Source organism: Prionailurus viverrinus, chromosome B1, assembly GCF_022837055.1.
Source record: "Prionailurus viverrinus isolate Anna chromosome B1, UM_Priviv_1.0, whole genome shotgun sequence".
Lineage (NCBI taxonomy): Eukaryota > Metazoa > Chordata > Mammalia > Carnivora > Felidae > Prionailurus > Prionailurus viverrinus.
In genome coordinates, this window is record NC_062564.1 from 79,682,672 (window position 1) to 79,708,215 (window position 25,544).

Consider the following 25,544-nt stretch of genomic DNA (forward strand, 5'->3'; position numbering starts at 1 on the left):
CAATGGACTACTGCTCAGCCATAAAAACAGATGAGCTCTTCTCACTTACAACAACATGGATGGACTTAGACGCTGTTAGGCTAAGTGAAATAAGTCAGACATAGAAAGACAATACCATATGATTTCATGTATACGTGGAATCTAAAAAACAAAGCAAAACAAAATAAACAAAAAGGCAGAAATAGACCCATAAAAACAGAGAACGAGACGACGGCTGCTGGAGGGGAGAGAGGTGAGGAGGATGGGCAAAACATGTGAAGGAGAGAGAAGGTACAGGCTTCCAGTTGCGGAATGAGTAAGTCACAAGGATGAAAGGTACAGCATAGGAGACCTAGTCAATAGCACGGTAACAGTACTGTTTGGGGGCAGATGGTAGCTACATCTATGGTGGACACAGCATAACATATAGAGCTGTCAAATAACTCTGTTGTGCCTGAAACTAATGTAAAATTGTATGTCAACTGTACTTCAATCAAAGAAAAAAGAAAAGAGCCTGGTTCTCAAAAGTTGGGCCAGAGCTTGAAGCCCATCTGTAGGCAGTCAGGCTGTTAAGTCCTCAAAATGTCTCATCCTCTGGGAGTAAACAGGCACCAGATGGTCAGGAGACTGTTCAAAAAAAAAAAAAAAAAAAAAAGTTCCAGCTTATCTGGTCTAACTAGAAGGGCACTATGGGAGGAGCAGGGTTCCATGGAGGAAGAGCAGGGAAAGAATGGCCAGCCTAGAAACCATTCTTACAAGGCATCACATAATATATTTCTTAATTTGGCCAATTTTACTTTTAAAGGTATTTATCTAGACATTTCTCCAAAGAAAATATAAATGGCAAGAAGCACCTGAAAAGATGCTCAACATCACTAATCATTACAGAAATACAAATGCAAGATAACACCTCACGCCTATGAAAACAACAACAAAACCATTAAAAAAAGAAAGAAACAAACAAACAAACAAACAAACAAACAGGGGCACCTGGGTGGCTCAGTCAGTTAAGCATCCAACTTCAGTTGAGATCACGATCTCATGGTTCATGAGTTCGAGTCCCGCGTCAGGCTCTGTGCTGACAACTCAAGAGCCTGGAGCCTGCTTCAGATCCTGTGGCTCCCCCTCTCTCTGCCCCTCCCCTGCTCACACACTCTATCTCTCTCTCTCAAAAATAAATAATAAAACATTAAAAACATTAAAACAAAACAAGTGTTGATGGGGATATGGAGAAACTGAAACCCTATGCACTGTTGGTGGAAATGTAAAATGATGAAGCTACTCTGGAAAACAGCATAGCAGTTCTCCAAAAAAATTAAAACCAGAATTATCACGTGACCTAGCAATTCCATTTCTCGGTATATACTCATAAAAACTGAAAACAGGGACTCGAAAAGATTTATCTAACCAGGTTCATAGCAACATTATTTTCAACAGCTAAAAGGCAACAGCAAGCAAAGTATCCACTGACAGATACATGGATAAACAAAATGTGATATATATACATATACAGTAGAATATTATTCAGCCTCGGAAAGGAAGGAAATTCTGACATGTGCTACAACATGGATGAACCCTGAAAGCATTATGCTAAGTGAATAAGCAAGTCAGAAAAGGACAGATACTCTATGATTCCACTTTTATAAGCTACCTAGAACCAACACAGAAAGTGGAAGGGTGGTTGTCAGGAGATAGGGGTAGGGAGCTGGGGAAATTTTATTCAATGGGCACAGAGTTTCAGTATTAAGAGATGACAAGAGCTCTAGATGTGAAGGTAGCGGTGGTCGCACAACAATGTGAATGTATTTAATGCCACTGAACTGTGCCCTTGAAAATCATTAAGTGCGTATATTTTATGGTATGGAAATGTGACAACAATCTTTTTCATCTTGGAGGGAAAAAGTATCTATCATGGCAAAAAAAATTTTTTTAGCATGAAATGAATTTTCAAGTAGAATGTTATATAAGAGTGTTATGTTACTAAGCTACTAAGCTAAAATGAGAATTTCTACTTAATACTCATCAAAATCATCTTTTTTATGCCTCGAATAACCAGAGTTTGAAAGTTCAGCCACCAGTAGCTAGCAGACACAACTCTGGGGCGGGGGCAGGGGGGAGAGGGATGCAATTTTGTTTCGTATTTAATAAAATGAAGATGTGAAGAGTTCCAGGTAGATTCCTCATGTTTGGTTACTGGGAAATGTCCTTCAAGAAAATTACACAAGGATCAGACTTAGCCAAGTAGGCTCTTTATTTCAGCAGATTTTCTCACCTGGTTGTCTGTACTATTCCAATCACCCTGGCATTCATTGATGGTCAACCTCTATACACACCCCTAGTATTCTGGTTATCCATAACCACTATGCCACGCACCGTGTGATTAGATCACCAAAATCCCCAGGGTTGCCCATAACCTGTCATTTACAACAATGCCAAGGGCACCCTAATGATATGGAGCAGCACAGTCCTTTAGAGCCTGACTCAAGTCTGGAAGGCAATCACTATATGTGGAATAAAGCACAAAGCTTCCAAAACCTTTGGAATTTCCTGAGAGATGGGAATATCTTTTGCCATACATAAAGAGCCTCTCCGGAGTTTATGCCACTGAGATGACTTAGGGTGGGGCCTCTAGATAGCACCAGAAAGACTAAATGATCAGAGGGCTAGAACTTTCAGTCCCACCTACTGACCTCTGGCAAAGAACTTAGGAAGTTCTGTAAAAACGCTTGAACTTCAAGGTCTGTGAGCACATGCATCTGCCTGGAGAGTAATACACCCCAGTTCCATGGGGACAGAAGTTTCTATGCTTGGAACCCTTCCAGACCCCACCGTGTGTACCCTTTCATCTAGCTAGTGATCTCAATCTTTTATACTATTCTTTACGATAAATTAGTTAAGTAAATGTTTTATCTCAGTTCTGTGAGCCACTCAGGAAATGAATCAAACCCAAGGAGGGGGACATAGGATCATCTAATTTATAGCAAGTAGATCAGAAGCACAGGTTAACACCTTGATTTGCAACTGGTATCTTAAGAAGGGACAGTGCTCTGGACTAAGCCCTTAACCCCCTGGGCTGATGCTGTCTCAGGTAGATAGTGTCAGTAGCGAGCTTATTGCTGGGCAGTGTGGGAAAGCACACATTCAGACTGTACTTTTTACTATATCAAGCAAAAGTGACATTTTTAACAATTCCAATTTGACCATCACCCAATTTCTGGCCATTCCTTCTATAAGTATTTGTAACAAGAACAGACCATTCTCCTGCAAAGTTATTCACAAGATCTACTCCTCCAGTCACATATACTGAAATATAATCAATTTACCGCTCAAAAAACAAAAATATACTTCAAAAATTAACAGAAATAGATTTTTCTCAAATGTCTGATACTCGTTCTAGTGTAAATATTAATTAGAATTTAGGGAGGGGGATGGAAGTAGAAGGTATTGTGCTCAATAAACATAGAACTACAGCTAATGGTCCTAACAAAATTACCAAAATAGCCAGCCTGGTGTTTGCAACAATCGTCACCTGTTACTTTCATTTGAGACAAAAAGAAAGAATAAATGATGCAAGTTTCTATGCCTTTGTTCAGTACCACTCTCAGCAAACTTTATAAACCTCTTGAGCACCTCAACTCAGTTCACTAAAGATTAGCAATACATAAGCCAATGCCAAAAGCAACGAAAATCCAAATCTAACTTTTTCCCTTTAAAGAGCAACCCCCCAAAAAAAGGCCTTCACGTTTGCAATAGAAAGCTGTTTCAAGTGGGAGTTTGTATGTTTGTAAAGAGTAAATAGCAAGATAGGGCAGAGTGTACAGTTTAAATGAAACTAAAATTATTCATCTTGAGGGTCTCTTCAAATTGCTGATCTGGAGTCTAATTATCTTTGGAAATGATCAAATGGATGGAGCCCTAGCTCACTATGCAAGCAACTTGATCCTTCTTCATTCAGTATTTATTGCCTACTCCCTGACTAGTACTATTCTAGGTGTAAAGGACAGACTACTGAATAAAACAATGTCGCTGCCTTCAAGGAGCTTACAAGATAGTGCAAGAAGCCATGTAACAACCAAATATTTAGTATGTCAAATGTTTGTAAGAATATTAAAAAATTAAAACAGCATAAGGGGGACACTTTAAATAAGACGGTGGGGGACTTCTCTAGTAAGGTGAACTCTGAGCAGAGAGTACATGGAGGAGTGAGGCATACAGGTCTGGGCTGGAAACGTACCAGGCAGTAGGACAACAAAAAAGCAATGGCCCTGAGCGCAGAGGATGCTTGACCCAACCCAGCCAGAGCAAAGCAGCCCGTGTGGGTGCGAGGACAGGAGGGTGGGCCCTGGGCCTCCGCAGATAGCTATTAGTGGGGGGTCTGGGGAGGACCAGCAACATCAAGGCTCACCCTGCTTGCTGTATAGAAAATAAACTGTAGAAATATCTTGGTGGAAGCAGGGAGACCAATTAAGAGGGCTTTGCAGTAATCCATGTGAGAGATGCCAGCCGCATGGGCCAGGGTGAGATGGAGCCCGGGGTGCGGGGGTGGCGGGGGGAGTAGAGGTGGCCATATTCTGAGAATATCCGGAAGCTACAGACAATATATGCCAACAGACTGGATGTAGGGTAAGAGAGTAAGGGCCAAGGATGGCCATAAAGATTTTGCCTAAGCAACGGCTTGAATAAGATACCTAATTAGCCAGTGAAGACGGAAATTTACTTACAGCATGAAATTCCCTTCAGGATCTCTGAAAAGAGAGATAAGGGGAAAAGACAGGTAGAATGCTGCTGGCATTAGAAGAGTCTATAAAAACAACAGCTGTCATTTCAAAATGGGCAGAGGGAGCATATGGAACAACTGGATGGTTGTCTACACAATGTGGAACGAGGAGAGACTGGAGCCCTACCTACCTACAGTATTGTAGTGAGGATTAAATGGTATAAAAGCTCCTTTCTCTTTTATAAACTTCCAAACGCCATCCAAATGTCAAAGTTATTAAAGAGGAAAAAATAAATGTGACATGTGGGGAATGTCAAAATGACCACACACACACATAGTGTGCAACTAAATATCTGACATTTAAATATAAACCAGCTTTATACTAGAGCCAATGTTATTAGCGTCATTTTGATGATACTTCAGTAAAAGTATGTTATAATGCTATATTATGCCCAGATTCCTTAGGTGTTTAAAAATAAACAAGAAAAAAAAAATCACACTGTTGTGGGATGAGTCAAGATCCCAACAGCTGCAAAACAGCATTATTTTTAATGAAAACATATGTTCCAAATTGCAAACCACTGAGTTTCCATTCAAGTGTGTGAGTGAGAAAACACAAGTGCCAGGGAATTTAGAAAAGAGAAAGACAGACAAAATGAGAGATAAGATATAAATTCCTTTCTCCTTACACATGGCTCCCTCCAAAAAAAAAAAAAAAAAAAAAAAAAAGAGTCTATTACCACAAGTAAAGCAGATGCTCTTTTTCCAATGAAGCTGAACTTCCTGAATCTTCAGCATTACATAAGATTAATGCTGCCTTCACATAAAAACAAAATGGTATATGAGCTTATTAAATTCATTTCTTCACAGTCTTGAAAGCCAATTAATGAATCTATTCCCCCCAAAATAATATACCCATTCTTCAGTAACGCTGGATAAAATTGTTGCCGTGAAAATATACTCAGAATCAAAAATGTTAATACTATGAATCTATACTGAATTAATCACTGTAAGATGTATTCATTATTTTGCGTCTTGTTCCACAAGAACTTTTTTTTCCCTTAATTCATGGCATTACCTCTTCGGTTTTTTTTTCATCCCTAGATGAAAAGTTCACAAAAGAAAAGCACACTTTAAATGGAAAAGACATGCACTGCTCATTGAATTTAGGAACGAATTAACAGAAAAATAAAAACAATACCTCTTGTAAGTGTGAGTCTTTCTTTTTGGCTGATAAATTCAAATGCTTATCAATTAGACTATAGTTCTTTTCTGTTTCTTTGTCAAACTTCTTTTTTTCTTCCTACAAGTCAGAAAACACAGACAACTATGATTAAACAGGAGGGGAAATGTATGCGCAAAGTTTATCTACTAGGAAGCTCAAGATATGAATAGTATCTAAAAATAAATAAAGTACCACCGAGTGTGAGGAAGCTATCTGAAAAATCTATCTGTACCCATGCCACTGCTTACGAATCATCAAAGCAGCGTTAGGATTAAAGAGTCACTCATCTTTTCTTTTTTTCCTTTAATGGGCTTTTTACCAAGCACATTAGTTTTCAACTCTTCATACTTAAGTGCTTAGAATTAACACCATGTCACTTGTCCCTCATTAAAAGAAATAATAATAAAAAAGAACACAGGGTTAAAACAGCAAACTTGTGCAGATTTTGGCATAGAAATGGGATTCTTTTAAAACTGAGTAAATTTTAGTCTACATAAAAAAAGGAAGCATCATCACAATTGGGGGGGAAAAATCTTGGGAAAGATTTTAATTGTCCAGTGTGAATTTAACAATAAGACCCTCTGATCAGAAACATCATCTCCTTTCCCAAACTTTCCCAGTGATTTCTGTAACACTATTCAGAATATGTATCAATAGATCAGTCTACAGGGCATAAGGTAAACACTGACACCTTTGTACTGAGACTCTGTGATTAGCATTACAAACATCTCTCAGGTACTGCCGAGAACCAGCATTTGCTTCCTTTGTCGATAGAAGCTCTTTGAGAAAACAAGTATCCTAATGGTTAAATACAGAAAAGACAGACGATCTCCTCTGCCAATTTAAGTGGATTTTTAATAAACATTTCTGAGCACCAACGAGAGCACACTATGTCCTCATGCCCTCAAAATGTTTCCATTAACTTCAAACTCTCCCTAACTCTCCAAGGGCTCCTGGAAAGGAACATTCTCTTCCCTATTTTCCAACTTCTATTTTCTAAAGCAAAAACGAACATTTCCCATCTTTTCTGATACGATCTTTTTCTTATTAGGCAAAGAGACTGAACAAAGCACGTGAGAAGTCTGTTTCTTCACATTTGTCATTATTTTTTCAGGACATGGGACTACAAAAACTGTGGGAACCTAGGACAGAGCCTCTGCTGGCTCATCCCACACGGAGGGAAGACAGTCTCAAGAACGGATGTTTCTTCCCATTTCTATTCCAAGTTGAATTACAAATTAGTTACACAACTTTGAAAAAAAATTCACAACACAGAACTTTAGTTTTCTTACTGAAGAAGTCAAGGATTTTTTTTTCGTACTTGCTCATTTTTAGATCCAATCCTAAAATTCTGTGACCCTATGGATCACCTAAGTGTGACAACAGTCACACTTTTGTTGACACAGAAGCACTTTTTCTTTATGCTCTCTAGGTTTCATTTACATTTAAAAAAAAAGTTTAAGGCATGAATACACAGTTACTCTCTTTTCTGCTTTTTATTACTACAGTTTTCATCAACTATTTTGGTGACTCACAGAAAAATAAAGTAAAACAAACATATGGCCACTGGTTCAGAATCTCCACTATTTTAACAAGCTGATAGGGTGGAATGCATGCTGGATCTGGTGTGAGAAAACCAGCTCTCGTCCTGGCCACTTAGGACTGTGACTGCACCAGCCTCACAGCGTTCTCTGAGCATGTTTCTCACGTTCAAACAAAACAGGAAGAGAAGGCATTCCGCTGCATTCACCACACAGTTACCACAAGGCAGGATCGTGTAGTAAAAAATGCTCCCTAGCGCAGATTCGTACTTACCAGGAACACTGAAAATATTTTTACGCATTTGATTTCATCAGAATCACAGAACAGGACAAAGGAAGCAGTGATGCTAAAAAGAGCAGTCAAAACACCCAGCACACTCAGCAGCAGTGGGGTTTGTAAGTTAACACGTGGGTAAAGTTGAGAATGAAAGAAAGCGGGGGTATCAAAGGCTTTATGCAGAAAGAATTCAGCCAAGAAAGAACATTCCACCCACCAACGAGAGTGGAAATGCGTTCGTCCACATGTGGTATGGCATTATACAAATGCTGCTGTGTTTTGTTTTTAAATCTTAAGACCTAAATAAAATTATTTCTTCTTGCATTTGTTCTCAATGCCATTACAGGGTAGTATTGTTTCTTTGTGTTCATATGGCTTTTGTGTTACACATGGGAGTATAGGCTAGTATACAAGCCACGTCATCTGATTTTTCTGGAACAGCCGAAAAACCGAGTTTTAAATAGTGACTACCGGGCACCTGGGTGATTCAGTCGGCTGAGCATCTGACTTCGGCTCAGGGCATGATCTCATCAGTTGATGAGTTCAAGCCTTGCATTGGGCTCTGTGCTGACAGCTCAGAGCACGGAGCCTGCTTCAGATTCTATGTCTCCCTCTCTCTCTGCCCCTCCCCTGCTCATGCTCTCTCTCTGTCTCAAAAACAAACAAACATTAAAAAAAATAAAATAGTGGCAATCGTTTTTGTTTCTGTTTTTACATTTTAACATGAGTAAGACAAACAAAATTATGTTTACAGGTTAACTATGATTCACTGAAAGCTTGTAATTGGTTACAAAACCTATGCCCATGCCCCACGACCCCCTCAACCCCCCCCCCCAAAAAAAAGTAAAGAACAGTTATTACTTAAAATAGTGTAACCAGGGCACCTGAGTGGCTCAGTGGGTTAAGCGGCCGACTTCAGCTCAGGTCATGATCTCATGGTTCATGAGTTCAAGCCCCACATCGGGCTCTGTGCTGACCGCTCAGAGCCGGGAGCCTGCTTCAGATTCTGTCTCCCTCTCTCTCTGCCCCTCCCCCACTCATATTTTTTCTCTCTCTCTCTCTCTCTCTCTCTCTCTCTCCCTCTCTCTCTCTCTCTCAAAACTGAATAAACATTAAAAAAAAAAAAAACAGTGAAACCAAATAAGGTGTATGCTGTATAAATGGTAAAGGGAATTCAGAAACCTAAGAAACAAAACTTAATATTTTAAATATATTAGAAGTAAACATACTTTTTAAGGTTGTATCATAAATCACTGGATAAAAAATATTATTCAACTAATGGTGTTGGTATAATTAACTACTTGGAAATAGAGAACTATGTCTCATATCAAAATTAATTCCAGATGGATTGAAAGAGTCACGAGTAAAAAATGAAGCCATAAAAAAGAACAGTTTCATCAGATCTCACAACAGACAATACTTTTTAAGCAAAAAAGAAATGGAAGAAGCCATGAGAACTTCTAAATATCAAAAATACACAAAAGACAAGCTAAAAGACCAACGACAAAGCAGGGAGAAGATGCAATTAATATATAAGAAAAGAAGTAAATATTCCTAATACATAAAAACACTCTTAAGATTAAGCAATTTTCTGCTAAAATCACATATTAGTATTTCCATGGAAAAATGAATAAGGAATATATAAAGAATTCACAAGAGCTTGAGATTGTGAATTGTCCACATTTCTTTAGAGCATTAGAATTTGCTTTGGAAAAAGGGGGGAACTTTTTAAAGTTACCACGTACCTTTTTAAAAATGTTTTGGTTATTTTACAAAGTTCCTGGGATGAGGAAATGAAAGAGCTTATTTTACAACGATAAACATTAAAATAATAAGGCGTGACTAGTCTGGAGAACTAAATACTTTCTTAGAGATTCCAACTCTTCCTCCCTTATTTAAGTAAGGAGATGGGGGGGGGGGGGAATACCACCCATGCAAGAAACAAGATTCATATTACACATATACTTGGCAGGAACACCTTTTAAACTGCAATCCTGATGTCCAAGCCTGATACCCAAGAGTTCTGTAATCTCTGTTCTTACCCTCCCCTGGTCTACCAACATCCTGCAAGCCCAGATAAAAATGCCATCTCGTCCATGAAGCGCCCCCTTACCACTCAATGGTGGTGAAAACAGCACACCCTCCCTTAACTTCTGCACCAAATGTCACCTCTCCCTGTTTGACAACTCACTTGCCTTATCCAACCTCACTCTCCCCCTTTCTCTAAGTCCCTGCAGCCTACCCAAAGAAATGAGAATTCAGCTTTCCCTCCCCCACAGAATCCAGCACCTAACTCCACACCCAGGAGACATCTGTCAGAGGATGAGAGAAGGAAGCCTGTGGCTGCAGTGGCACCAAAAATGACAAAGTTGACGGGTACCCTGAGCTACTGTGCAGGGTCACCTATCCATCATCTTCGCACTACCTGGCCAGGAGAGTCATAAGCCACGGTACTCTGGCATGTCACCTCTGAAGCTTGCAGCATGCAGAGAGTAGACAAAAACCTGAGTGGTTCTTGTTTGGCAAGTTGACACAGAGCAAGCCATAAATGGGATAATAAGATAAACTGCAACCATGTAGGCCAGGCCCCTCTGGAGGCATGGGAAATACACTATCAAGTTCATTTAATCCTCACAAAAACCTTCTGAGACAGGGGTCATTAGCCTCATTGTAAAGATCATGGAGCTGGAGACCATGAATGCCCGAATCCACACAGCTAGCTTAGGGGCAGAAATGGGATTCAAACAAGAAGGAAGCAGGTCTTCCTGAAAGACTTTCCTGGCACTCCAAGTTGAGACAATAGGGCATGTTCCAGAGCACCTATGCTTACCTCAATTATAGCACTTTTTAGTGTTTTGTTTTGGTTTTGTTTTGTTTTGTTTGCATCTCCCCCACACCCAGAGTTGACCATGTCTTGAAGGCCAACTAGTGTTTTAATTCATAGTTGTATACTGGGACTCTTCCCTTATGATAGGTGCTGGTAAGTGTTTTATAACTAAAATGAAAAAAATGTAATTAAGTCAACATTTTTTTCTGCTTTGTCAAACATAATTTGAGAAATTATTTAAGTAGATTTGCTTTTCACTCATATTCACTCACTGCAGTCATTTACAGAATCTCAGGAAGTCAACTTTTATTAAATATTTAGTCATTAGATATAATCTTGGAAAGAAATATAAACGAAATTTGGCACAAGGGTCTCTGAAAGGCTGAGGCTGTAAGTTATAATATATGAAGTGAACATCTTTTTCAACCCTTCTGGTTACATTTTTTTATTCCAGTGAATAAAATAGTAATTGGCTCTTCCAGACTAGCATTTGAGTTGGCTCGATTATCAATAGTTTAGTTGCATCTGTTTGATATTTGCATGCATGCTGCCACCTACATGAGGCCACATTTTCATTACTGGATTGTTCCAATTTCTACAAGAGAAATCTTAAATTCTCCCAATGTAAGTCATAGCAAGTTGGGGTATTTCTTACAGAGTTTACACAATGGCCTACTAGGCTCCTATGTCGTTCGGTGCCCATACTAGTTTCCTAATTTAACTAAGTGGCTAATTCGACATTTAATGAGCAATGGCTCTGGATAAAGTGTTGTGCAGACACTAGGGTAAGTGACAAGCCCCTGGGGAAAGGAAAGAGCTGCAGAGGAAGTAAAAGCTGAGTGAGGCTGTGAAGGGAACTCTGAACAGGAACCTCATGTGACACAGCACAGAAGGACCTGTGTCCTGCGACGGGAAATGGAATTTTTCCAACAGACAGGAGAACCTGGCAAGCATGGAAGAAAATCAGCTGAACCTCCAAGAACCAAGGAATGAGCCCAAACCAAACAGATATGATGGAAGGAGAACAAATCCAAATGGAGGCCAACAGTAGAAAAGAATAGCTCAGGGCTTTTAAAAAATCCAGCTTGCAAAAACCTAGCAGTTCAGACATATTAAAACCACAAATTAAACACATCACTGAGATTCTGGAAACCCGAGAAACTAAGAGTGAACAGAACGGAAACAGCTCCAGTTGAAAGGCAGAGGGTAGGACACACCAGGTGGGGAAGGAGAAGAGAAAGAGAAGATCCACGTTCTAACAAGGAGATCTGAAACATTCTGCTGTGGTCAACTTTTAAAGGCTTTTTTTTTTTTTTTTTTTTTTAATCCCCACATAAAAACTGCTTTTTTAAAAAGACCTTTAACTTACATAAAGTTATTTTTAAGTGTCCCAATTAACGAGTGAATAAAAATATAGGTTTGTCAAAACATGATGAAATATTCAAGAAGTACAGATGTAGAAAACCAAGGATCCAGATTACAAACCTTTATACAAACCCTCTTCTAGAATTATCAGTGGAATAGGTTATTTATCAGATACTTTATATATGAAGACAAGAGTGGAGGCCGGTAGTAAATAAAGAAAGCACAGCCTTTTTCTCTTCAACACAGAACAATCTAGATTTAAACACTGAACGTCTAGAGACAGATGCTTACATAGCACTATATAACCTAGAACATCACCATTCTCTATTCTTTAACATATAAAACTTTGAGTAAAAAAGGCCTTCTCCCTGTGACCCACAAGGACTTACCTCCTCAAATAGTATCCATAGTATGACAGCCAACACACACACTGTACTGAACAAGAACGTACGATAAATCCTTCACAAACTTAAAGACAGTGAACAATGAAGGAATAAAAAAAGGGGGGGACTTCAGGATGGAATCTGGCCATGAAACAACTCAAGGCATAGACTAAAATTATTAAAATAACTTCTTTCAACATGGCAAGCTATTCTGCGAGGTGCTTGCTGGATATATACTCTGAACAAGTACAACATCAGAAACAGGAAAAGTTTTAGAGGGAGAAGGAGTCAGTCAATAGAAAATTCAAGGTTAGAAATTTATAAAAACTCAGTAGGGGGGCACATGGCTGGCTTAGTTGCTAGAACATAGTCTATCAGGGCTGTGAGGTCAAGTCCCACATTGGGCATGGAGCCTACTTAAAAACAAACAAAAAACAGTAGGGTGGATGGCAAATAAAAAAGAAAATATATTAAGTCATATTCATTTTCCATTTCCATAATATAATCCTCACTCACCACCACCATCATCCAATTAATAATAAACGGACACTGTTTACATTCAGTACCTGCTAATGAAGTGTTAGAAAACAAACAGTCAAGGTGTTCGAGCTTTAAAACAGCCTAAAGAAGACAAGATCAGAGAAAACAGAATCATAAAATACAAAGTAGAGCAGTCAAATCCCCAAATCTCTCTTTTTACAGATAAGGAACTATAAAGCCAATTATCTGCCCAAGGTCACAGGTGTGAAAGGAGACCTCCAGTGTCCTGCTGCAAATCCAGAAGACACAGTCAGCTTCATGGAACTCAGCAAACAATCCAGGAAAGGACTTAGAGGGTGCCTGACTAATCTCCTCTGAAAACATAGCCCTTCATTAAAAAGGTAAAATAGTATGCTAAAAGGAAATGTATTTAATATTTTAACAAGTCACAGGAGAAATGATTCTTTAAATAGCAACTAAAAAGCTGGCACTCTTTGGGCCCATCTGTATAGCTACAGTCATTGAAGCCACAAAGTTTATTTGTACAAAACCATTTTAATATTTTGCTTAGGAAGATGAAGAAAAAAAAGCTTCACAACCCCAAGCCACTGGTGGGGAGGGGGGAGAATCCAAATGTAAAAACTCTCTTCCCTACCTAAAAGTGATGTTATTCTCTTCCGGGCCAAGCCAAAAAGAGTCAACACATGATTGTTACTTTTTGTCCCTCAGGTGAATGCACAAAATTCAGGAAACGTTGGTGGAAATTATTTCTCTGGGATAATTTCAAAGCTCATTAGTATTGGAAGTTGCTAAATATATCTCAGGCTTCCTGTGGTAAAGTCACCAAGTTGTTCCCAGAAATCCTGGCTAACTTCCAGATCCTTGAGTGCGGGCTGTTGTTCACCCACCTCTGAATCCCCAGCACCTATCTATAACAACACTGGCACGTTAAGAGAAGCTCAGTAAATCTGTGTTAAATTGAAGGAAATTATGTCCCCCAAACCTAATATTCTCTTCCTAGTTTCAATGGCATCATGGCATAGCAGCATTTCTAATCTTAAACCCTCACATAACGCTACACTCCTCCATAAAACTGAGGCGTATGAGGAAATCAGTGTACTCCCCACAGAGGTAAGATGCTTCTATTCCGAGTGCATGTTAGGTCTGGTTAAAGATATTTTCAAACCTCTATATGGGAAGGTGTAGCCAAAGATTGCTAGAGGTTTTACTATCCCGTCCAGGTGTTTTTGTTTGGTTTACAATTTCATACCCCCCAAGGGGAAAAAGCACATTTACAACATAAAACAACAGATGGTTTACTCCAGCATCTCCTTCCAAGCCGCCAAATGCGAATCAAGAGTACAGTGAAGCAGCAGAGGGACGTCCATCTTCCACATACAAGTGTGCTCAAATTAGACACAAACCTTTACGGCTCCAAGTTGCTCTTTTCTGAATTTTTCCAAAGGTTTAATCAGGGTTTCGGTTACACTTAATGCCTAGAGAATGAGAATGATAACAAAAGAACATCGTATTAGGTTTCCAAAAAGGAAAAAAAAAAAAAAAGTCAGTATTTCATTTCCCTCTTCCACCCCACCCAGAAATAAAATGAACAACATATTTTAACTACTTTATGTCACGCTGCCAATGCAACCATCAAATGACTTCTAAATTTATTAACACACTGGATCTCCACAAATATTTTCAGGGAAGAAGAGGTGGGGCAACGTGCCAGGGAAATGTGCAACAGTCCCAACACAGCTCTTTCTTCAGGGAAATAGCAAGCCGGTTGTCTTTAAACAACAAAGGGGTCTATCACATTCATTAACAGAACACTTCTGTTGGAGATTTTTTTTCCCTCCCCCTCCTCAGAAATTTACAAGTCAATTACATTCCTTTACTAGTGATCAGACTACATTATGTAAGGACTCAGTTTGTGGCTACAAGTTTACACACTCAGTCTGACTGAAAATTACTCATAAGGATTGAAGGTGTATATGCAAAGCAGAGTCCCTGGAGCTCACAACAAAGTAAATACTGGGCATGCTGGCAAACAGTACAGAAGGAGGTCAATGTGGTAGGAGCCATATACACACTCCAACCACTCGTTCTTCTATTGGCTGCTTTGGGGCTTTTCCTTTGAAGACAAGAACATGCAACAAACAATGCTGAAAATGAAAATCACAGGGAATATTTACCTAACGAAAATGCACTGAAGAGTATGCAGGTGAGTAGTGGTCTTCTCACCCTGTATTTCCGGAAGATCAGAAATATCCAGAATAGAAAAGGAAACTTCACAACACTTTACAAGAAAGTTTCATGCCTCTTTTTACACACACACACACACACACACACACACACACACACACACACACACACACAGGCTTCCAGAAATCCAAGCTTTAAATCAGAAAAACTAAGTTACTTAGAAAAGTAAAGGATTCTGAATTTAACCAAAAGCTCCTTTGCAATATTTCATTAGATAAGGATTTCTCCCAAAGAAATCCTCAAAAAATGACTATGCCTACTCAAGATAGGGAATCCTCAAAAAATGACTATGCCTACTCGAGATGCCTAGAGTTCGAACTCTCTTCCCCAGGCCACAAATTAGGTTCCACTCACTCCCACTCTGAGAATTTATAACTTAACTATCAAGGAGCTGCGGCAACAGAGAACTAAAAGAAAGAAGAGCAACAACTAGTCAGGAGAAAAGGATCACTTTCAAAATACTACATTCAATTTATCCTCCCTATGTTGTTGACCATGTGACCTACAACAATGGCAAACCAGAAAGTCCTTTGTCCTAAAGAACAGAGCAGAGACAAAGCACATGCCAGGAATCCCAACTACTCAGAACAATATGGAATGCCTCCAGCAGATATGAGAAGTTCTGCCATACGTTTTTTTTGTTTTGTTTTGTTTAATTTTTTTTTTCAACGTTTATTTATTTTTGGGACAGAGAGAGACAGAGCATGAACGGGGGAGGGGCAGAGAGAGAGGGAGACAAAGAATCGGAAACAGGCTCCAGGCTCAGAGCCATCAGCCCAGAGCCTGACACGGGGCTCGAACTCCCGGACCGCGAGATCGTGACCTGGCTGAAGTCGGACACTTAACCGACTGCGCCACCCAGGCGCCCCTGCCATACGTTTTTAAAGGGATCCATCTGACACACAACATCTCACAATAATTTAAGGCGCATTTCTATTAGCACCAGTGTCACTGCCTAGCCTACTCCTTTTCCGAATAAACCTACATATAAGTATATATATAAATACATTCTCCAGGGTGGATGGCCCACTCAAGAAAGAATTCAGCCCAGCATGACAGTGCTGGGAACACAGAGGCTAATAAGTGCTCAAGTTCACAGAAGATAGGAGCAGAGATTCAAAATCATGTAAGTCCAAGCTTAACCTTAACCAATGTACAACATTGCAATGAAGTACCAAACAGGACTTCCCCTTTCCAAGCAGTCATCCCAATAAACCCTGTATTTCATGAAACAAGTATCTGCTGAGCATTCAGCACCAGGTGCTGGAGACACAACTATGAACAAAGTAAGTACAGTCCCTGCCCTCCTGGAACTTACTGTCTAGCAGGGAAGACATGATGCATACAGGAACATGTAAGAAAACGTATAGCTGCAAATTCTAGTAATTCCTTCGAATGGTGAAAAGAACTAAGGTGAGGAATTTAGTAGAGGATTTATAAGGAAAAAACTACCCGAAGAGAGCTCCATCCAAAAAATTACATTTAATGGCACAAAAACAGACACTCAGATCAATGGAACAGAATAGAGAACCCAGAAATGGACCCACAAACGTATGGCCAACTAATCTTTGACAAAGCAGGAAAGAATATCCAATGGAATAAAGGCAGTCTCTTCAGCAAGTGGTGCTGGGAAAACTGGACAGTGACATGCAGAACAATGAACCTGGACCACTCTCTTATACCATACACAAAAATAAACTCAAAATGGATGAAAGAGCTAAATGTAAGACAGGAAGCCATCAAAATCCTCGAGGAGAAAGCAGGCAAAAACCTCTTTGATCTTGGCCGCAGCAACTTCTTACTCAACACGTCTCCAGAGGCAAGGGGAAAAAAAGCAAAAATGGGACCTCATCAAAATAAAAAGTTCTGCACAGCGAAGGAAACAACAGCAAAACTAAAAGGAAACCAACAGAATGGGAGAAGATGTTTGCAAATGACATATCAGATAAAGGGTTAGTATCCAAAATTTATAAAGAACTTATCAAACACCACACCCAAAAAACAATTAATACAGTGAAGAAATGGGCAAAAGACATGAATAGACACTTCTCCAAAGAAGACATCCAGATGGCCAACTGACACATGAAAAAATGTTCCACATCACTCATCATCAGGGAAATACAAATCAAAACCACAATGAGATACCACCTTACAACTGTCAGAATGGCTAACATTAACAACTTAGGCAACAACAGATGTTGATGAGGATGCGGAGAAAGAGAATCTCTTTTGCACTGTTGGTAGGAATGCAAGCTGGTGCAGCCACTCTGGAAAACAGTATGGAGGTTCCTCAAAAAACTAAAAATAGAACTACCCTATGACCCAGCAATTGCACTACTAGGTATTCATCCAAGGGATACAGGTATGCTGTTTGGAAGGGACACATGCACCCCGATGTTTACAGCAGCACTATCAACAACAGCCAAAGTATGGAAAGAGCCCAAATGTCCACTGATGGATGAATGGATAAAGAAGATGTACACACAATGGAGTACACACAATGAAGTATTACTTGGCAATCAAAAAGAACGAAATCTTGCCACTTGCAACTACATGGATGGAACTAGAAGGTATTATGCTAAGCAAAATTAGTCAGAGAAAGACAAGTATCATATGACTTCACTCATATGAGGACTTTAAGACACAAAACAGATCAACATAAGGGAAGGGAAGCAAAAATAATATAAAAACAGGGAGGGGGACAAAACATAAGAGACTCTTAAATATGGAGAACAGAGGGTTACTGGAGGGGTTGTGGGAGGGGCTAAATTGGTAACGGGCATTAAGGAGTAGATACTCCTGAAATCATTGTTGTACTATATACTAATTTGGATGTAAATTTAAAAAATGAGATTACACCGGCGGCAAGATGGCGGCTTAGGAGGACGCTGGGCTCACCGCACGTCCTGCTGATCACTTAGATTCCATCTACACCTGCCTAAATAACCCAGAAAACCGCCAGAGGATTAGCAGAACGGAGTCGCCGGAGCCAAACGCAGACGAGAGGCCCACGGGAGAGGGTAGGAAGGGCGGCGAGGCGGTGCGCGCTCCACGGACTGGCGGGAGGGAGCCGGGGCGGAGGGGCGGCTCGCCGGCCAAGCAGAGCCCCCGAGTCGGGCTTGCAAAAGCGGCGGGGCCTGACGGACTGTGTTCCCACAACAAGCGCGTCTTAGCATCCGGGAGGTCATAAGTTAACAGCTCTGCTCGGAAAGCTGGAAGGCTGGAGGACAAAGGGAGGGAGAGTTGCTGAGCCCAGTGTCAACAGAGCTCAGTTTGGTGGGGAACAAGGGCGTTCGCCAGCGCCATCTCCCCCGCCCATCCCCCAGCCGAAATCCCAAAGGGAACCAGTTCCTGCCAGGGAACTTGCTTGCTCCGCGCAAACACCCAACTCTGTGCTTCTGCGGAGCCAAACCTCTGGCAGCAGATCTGACTCCCTCCCGCTGCCACGGGGCCCCTCCTGAAGTGGATCACCTAAGGAGAAGCGATCTAAGCCTGCCCCTCCTGCCCCCGAGCACCTTGCCTACCCACCCCAGCTAATACGCCAGATCCCCAGCATCACAAGCCTGGCAGGGTGCAAGTAGCCCAGACGAGCCACACCACCCCACAGTGAATCCCGCCCCTAGGAGAGGGGAAGAGAAGGCACACACCAGTCTGACTGTGGCCCCAGCGGTGGGCTGGGGGCAGACATCAGGTCTGACTGCGGCCCCGCCCACCAACTCCAGTTATACACCACAGCACAGGGGAAGTGCCCTGCAGGTCCTCACCATGCCAGGGACTATCCAAAATGACCAGGCGGAAGAACTCCCCTCAGAAGAATCTCCAGGAAATAACAACAGCTAATGAGCTGATCAAAAAGGATTTAAATAATATAACAGAAAGTGAATTTAGAATAATAGTCATAAAATTAATCGCTGGGCTTGAAAACAGTATACAGGACAGCAGAGAATCTCTTGCTACAGAGATCAAGGGACTAAGGAACAGTCACGAGGAGCTGAAAAACGCTTTAAACGAAATGCATAACAAAATGGAAACCACCACAGCTCGGCTTGAAGAGGCAGAGGAGAGAATAGGTGAACTAGAAGATAAAGTTATGGAAAAAGAGGAAGCTGAGAAAAAGAGAGATAAAAAAATCCAGGAGTATGAGGGGAAAATTAGAGAACTAAGTGATACACTAAAAAGAAATAATATACGCATAATTGGTATCCCAGAGGAGGAACAGAGAGGGAAAGGTGCTGAAGGGGTACTTGAAGAAATCATAGCTGAGAACTTCCCTGAACTGGGGAAGGAAAAAGGCATTGAAATCCAAGAGGCACAGAGAACTCCCTTCAGACGTAACTTGAATCGATCTTCTGCACAACATATCATAGTGAAACTGGCAAAATACAAGGATAAAGAGAAAATTCTGAAAGCAGCAAGGGGTAAACGTGCCCTCACATATAAAGGGAGACCGATAAGACTCGTGACTGATCTCTCTTTTGAAACTTGGCAGGCCAGAAAGAATTGGCACGAGATTTTCAGGGTGCTAGACAGAAAAAATATGCAGCCAAGAATCCTTTATCCAGCAAGTCTGTCATTTAGAATAGAAGGAGAGATAAAGGTCTTCCCAAACAAACAAAAACTGAAGGAATTTGTCACCACTAAACCAGCCCTACAAGAGATCCTAAGGGGGACCCTGTGAGACAAAGTCCCAGAGACATCACTACAAGCATAAAACATACAGACATCACAATGACTCTAAACCCGTATCTTTCTATAATAACACTGAATGTAAATGGATTAAATGCGCCAACCAAAAGACATAGGGTATCAGAATGGATAAAAAAACAAGACCCATCGATTTGCTGTCTACAAGAGACTCATTTTAGACCTGAGGACACCTTTAGATTGAGAGTGAGGGGATGGAGAACTATTTATCATGCGACTGGAAGCCAAAAGAAAGCTGGAGTAGCCATACTTATATCAGACAAACTAGACTTTAAATTAAAGGCGGTAACAAGAGATGAAGAAGGACATTATATAATAGTTACAGGGTCTATCCATCAGGAAGAGCTAACAATTATAAATGTCTATGCGCTGAATACCGGAGCCCCCAAATATATAAAACAATTACTCATAAACATAAGCAACCTTATTGATAAGAATGTGGTAATTGCAGGGGACTTTAACACCCCACTTACAGAAATGGATAGATCATCTAGACACACGGTCAATAAAGAAACAAGGGCCCTGAATGAGACATTGGATCAGATGGACTTGACAGATATATTTAGAACTCTGCATCCCAAAGCAACAGAATATACTTTCTTCTCGAGTGCACATGGAACATTCTCCAAGATAGATCATATACTGGGCCACAAAACAGCCCTTCGTAAGTTTACAAGAATTGAAATTATACCATGCATACTTTCAGACCACAATGCTATGAAGCTTGAAATCAACCACAGAAAAAAGTCTGGAAAACCTCCAAAAGCATGGAGGTTAAAGAACACCCTACTAACGAATGAGTGGGTCAACCAGGCAATTAGAGAAGAAATTAAAAAATATATGGAAACAATCGAAAATGAAAATACAACAATCCAAACGCTTTGGGACTCAGCAAAGGCAGTCCTGAGAGGAAAATACATTGCAATCCAGGCCTATCTCAAGAAACAAGAAAAATCCCAAATACAAAATCTAACAGCACACCTAAAGGAACTAGAAGCAGAACAGCAAAGGCAGCCTAAGCCCAGCAGAAGAAGAGAAATAATAAAGATCAGAGCAGAAATAAACAATATAGAAACTAAAAAAACTGTAGAGCAGATCAACGAAACCAAGAGTTGGTTTTTTGAAAAAATAAACAAAATTGACAAACCTCTAGCCAGGCTTCTCAAAAAGAAAAGGGAGATGACCCAAATAGATAAAATCATGAATGAAAATGGAATTATTACAACCAATCCCTCAGAGATACAAACAATTATCAGGGAATACTATGAAAAACTATATGCCAACAAATTGGACAACCTGGAAGAAATGGACAAATTCCTGAACACCCACACTCTTCCAAAACTCAATCAGGAGGAAATAGAAAGCTTGAACAGACCCATAACCAGCGAAGAAATTGAATTGGTTATCAAAAATCTCCCAACAAATAAGAGTCCAGGACCAGATGGCTTCCCAGGGGAATTCTACCAGACGTTTAAAGCAGAGATAATACCTATCCTTCTCAAGCTATTCCAAGAAATAGAAAGGGAAGGAAAACTTCCAGACTCATTCTATGAAGCCAGTATTACTTTGATTCCTAAACCAGACAGAGACCCAGTAAAAAAAGAGAACTACAGGCCAATATCCCTGATGAATATGGATGCAAAAATTCTCAATAAGATACTAGCAAATCGAATTCAACGGCATATAAAAAGAATTATTCACCATGATCAAGTGGGATTCATTCCTGGGATGCAGGGCTGGTTCAACATTCGCAAATCAATCAACGTGATACATCACATTAACAAAAAAAGAGAGAAGAACCATATGATCCTGTCAATCGATGCAGAAAAGGCCTTTGACAAAATCCAGCACCCTTTCTTAATAAAAACCCTTGAGAAAGTCGGGATAGAAGGAACATACTTAAAGATCATAAAAGCCATTTATGAAAAGCCCACAGCTAACATCATCCTCAACGGGGAAAAACTGAAAGCTTTTTCCCTGAGATCAGGAACACGACAAGGATGCCCACTCTCACCGCTGCTGTTTAACATAGTGCTGGAAGTTCTAGCATCAGCAATCAGACAACAAAAGGAAATCAAAGGCATCAAAATTGGCAAAGATGAAGTCAAGCTTTCGCTTTTTGCAGATGACATGATATTATACATGGAAAATCCGATAGACTCCACCAAAAGTCTGCTAGAACTGATACAGGAATTCAGCAAAGTTGCAGGATACAAAATCAATGTACAGAAATCAGCTGCATTCTTATACGCTAACAATGAAGCAACAGAAAGACAAATAAAGAAACTGATCCCATTCACAATTGCACCAAGAAGCATAAAATACCTAGGAATAAATCTAACCAAAGATGTAAAGGATCTGTATGCTGAAAACTATAGAAAGCTTATGAAGGTAATTGAAGAAGATTTAAAGAAATGGAAAGACATTCCCTGCTCATGGATTGGAAAAATAAATATTGTCAAAATGTCAATACTACCCAAAGCTATCTACACATTCAATGCAATCCCAATCAAAATTGCACCAGCATTCTTCTCGAAACTAGAACAAGCAATCCTAAAATTCATATGGAACCACAAAAGGCCCCGAATAGCCAAAGGAATTTTGAAGAAGAAGACCAAAGCAGGAGGCATCACAATCCCAGACTTTAGCCTCTACTACAAAGCTGTCATCATCAAGACAGCATGGTATTGGCACCAAAACAGACACATAGACCAATGGAATAGAATAGAAACCCCAGAACTAGACCCACAAACGTATGGCCAACTCATCTTTGACAAAGCAGGAAAGAACATCCAATGGAAAAAAGACAGCCTCTTTAACAAATGGTGCTGGGAGAACTGGACAGCAACATGCAGAAGGTTGAAACTAGACCACTTTCTCACACCATTCACAAAAATAAACTCAAAATGGATAAAGGACCTAAATGTGAGACAGGAAACCATCAAAACCTTAGAGGAGAAAGCAGGAAAAGACCTCTCTGACCTCAGCCGTAGCAATCTCTTACTCGACACATCCCCAAAGGCAAGGGAATTAAAAGCAAAAGTGAATTACTGGGACCTTATGAAGATAAAAAGCTTCTGCACAGCAAAGGAAACAACCAACAAAACTAAAAGGCAACCAACGGAATGGGAAAAGATATTCGCAAATGACATATCGGACAAAGGGCTAGTATCCAAAATCTATAAAGAGCTCACCAAACTCCACACCCAAAAAACAAATAACCCAGTGAAGAAATGGGCAGAAAACATGAATAGACACTTCTCTAAAGAAGACATCCGGATGGCCAACAGGCACATGAAAAGATGTTCAGCGTCGCTCCTTATCAGGGAAATACAAATCAAAACCACACTCAGGTATCACCTCACGCCAGTCAGAGTGGCCAAAATGAACAAATCAGGAGACTATAGATGCTGGAGAGGATGTGGAGAAACGGGAACCCTCTTGCACTGTTGGTGGGAATGCAAATTGGTGCAGCCACTCTGGAAAGCAGTGTGGAGGTTCCTCAGAAAATTAAAAATAGACCTACCCTATGACCCAGCAATAGCACTGCTAGGAATGTATCCAAGGGATACAGGAGCACTGATGCATAGGGCCACTTGTACCCCAATGTTCATAGCAGCACTCTCAACAATAGCCAAATTATGGAAAGAGCCTAAATGTCCATCAACTTATGAATGGATAAAGAAATTGTGGTTTATATACACAATGGAATATTACGTGGCAATGAGAAAAAATGAAATATGGCCTTTTGTAGCAACGTGGATGGAACTGGAGAGTGTGATGCTAAGTGAAATAAGCCATACAGAGAAAGACAGATACCATATGGTTTCACTCTTATGTGGATCCTGAGAAACTTAACAGGAACCCATGGGGGAGGGGAAGGAAAAAAAAAAAAAAAAAGAGGTTAGAATGGGAGAGAGCCAAAGCATAAGAGACTGTTAAAAACTGAGAACAAACTGAGGGTTGATGGGGGGTGGGAGGGAGGAGAGGGTGGGTGATGGGTATTGAGGAGGGCACCTTTTGGGATGAGCACTGGGTGTTGTATGGAAACCAATTTGTCAATAAATTTCAGAAAAAAAAAATGAGATTAAAAGATGCCAAAAAAAAAAAAAAAGGCAGGGAGGAGAAATGACATTTAAGTGCATATATGAAAGATGAGAAGGAATTAGGGATGCAGAGAGCAAGGGAAATTGTTTTCAGCCTGAACCCAGCAGAGGTAAAGGCTTGAGGTGAGAAATTTGTATATTACAGGAAATAGCAAAAGGCCAATGTGGCCGGGACATAAAGAACAAAAAAGTAAATGGAAAGACAGGAGTGAAGGCAAGGGACCAGAACATATAGGACCTTGAGAGCCCAGGGAATGAGTTCTTTCATTTTGGGTATGATGTAAGCCACAGAAGGTTTTTAAGCCAGGCACTAACACAATGATTATTTAGATCTTTTAAAGATTACTCTGGATTCTCTGAGAAAAAGAGATTAGAAGTGAGGAAATATGGAAAGAGAGAAACCTGCCAAGAGGCTTCTAGAATGGTACATATAACAGACGATGGGGGGCTGGAATAAGGTCATGATAACAAAAATAGAGTTTTCAGAGATATCTGCAGATAGAATCAAAATGACTGGTGATGGACTGAATGTGGGAAAGGTGGGCGTTCCCAGGATCACTCCCAGATTTCTGGCATGAACAACTGAATACCAGAAATAGTATTTATTGAAATAGGAAAATTATGGGCAAAAGCAGCTAGGAGCAAGCACTAAGGAATTATGCTAAATCTAAGACACTAGGAGACACCCAAAAGATAGTAAAACATCTAAATGCCCACGTGAAGAATCCTGAAAAGATGGTTCCAAATTTCTAAGGTGGGAGCAGATGAGATGGTGCCCATGCATGGGTGTTGACCTGTGTCACAGGAGGAGGGATCCGTCCCTCCCGTGTAATAACAAGTAAGAACACAAGTACTGTATCAATACAAATGACTGTGCAGATCTCATGAAGAGAGGCTGGGGAGTTGCTACCTGATGGTTATTTTTTCCATGAAATACAAGGCAAGATCACTTACAAGAGAGGTTGAGCATGGGAAAAAGTTTGAATAGTGAGGAGAATGAAGGAAAATATCATTACAAACCGTGAGCAGAGCACTTCCTAGAGAAACACGAACATTACTAGGCAGGGCTACAGGCCATTTGAAATAACTGAGCAGCAGTTTGGGAAGACATCCATCTGCCTTGCTGTATGATTTTCTCTAGCAATGCAGGGAGTGAGTGAGCAGTTAGGTTTAACCAAGGTAAAAGTATTTCCAGGACATGTGAACATATCAGCATAGTATTGATGTGGTGTGCACAGCACAGGCAAGTTGCACAAGTGAGGGAGCTGACTGGGTAAAAGAGATTTCTGGAAGGGGATAAAGCAGAGCCCGAAATAGGGCATACGAGTTCTCCAGACAAAGAGTAAGGATACACTTGATCTTAGCCAAAAGGCCGAGAAGTGATGGCAAAGAGTAAGGATAAAGGGGAGAGGAAAACAGCAATTTCAGAGCATACACCTGCAAGCAATTCAGTGTCACTAATGCAGCTAAAAATCAGCAGAGGAGGCTGAAGAGATCCAATGGGCCCCAGGAGCCATCAGAATAGGATCTAGGAAATGTTCAGTAAATGCTAGATACAGGCATTAATAACACAGACACAGAGAGGCCTTTTAAAATGCAAGTCCTAAAAGTTCCTCGTGTGGCGTAAACACCGTCCTTTACAAAAGGGGGCCCACAAAGACTACACACAAGTAAT

At 40.5% G+C, this 25,544-nt stretch overlaps 1 protein-coding gene across 1 annotated transcript in view; it reads right to left on the reverse strand.

The window, feature by feature from the left end:
* The window catches only part of ARHGAP10 (Rho GTPase activating protein 10), a 330,784-nt gene that overhangs the window by 206,031 nt on the left and 99,209 nt on the right, over positions 1-25,544 (reverse strand). Inside the window, exons 4-5 of the mRNA XM_047855976.1 lie at positions 14,219-14,290; positions 5,898-5,999 (exon numbers count right to left, since the gene is read on the reverse strand). Coding sequence (XP_047711932.1) covers positions 5,898-5,999; positions 14,219-14,290 — 174 coding nt within the window. The remainder of the gene's footprint in view (positions 1-5,897; positions 6,000-14,218; positions 14,291-25,544) is intronic.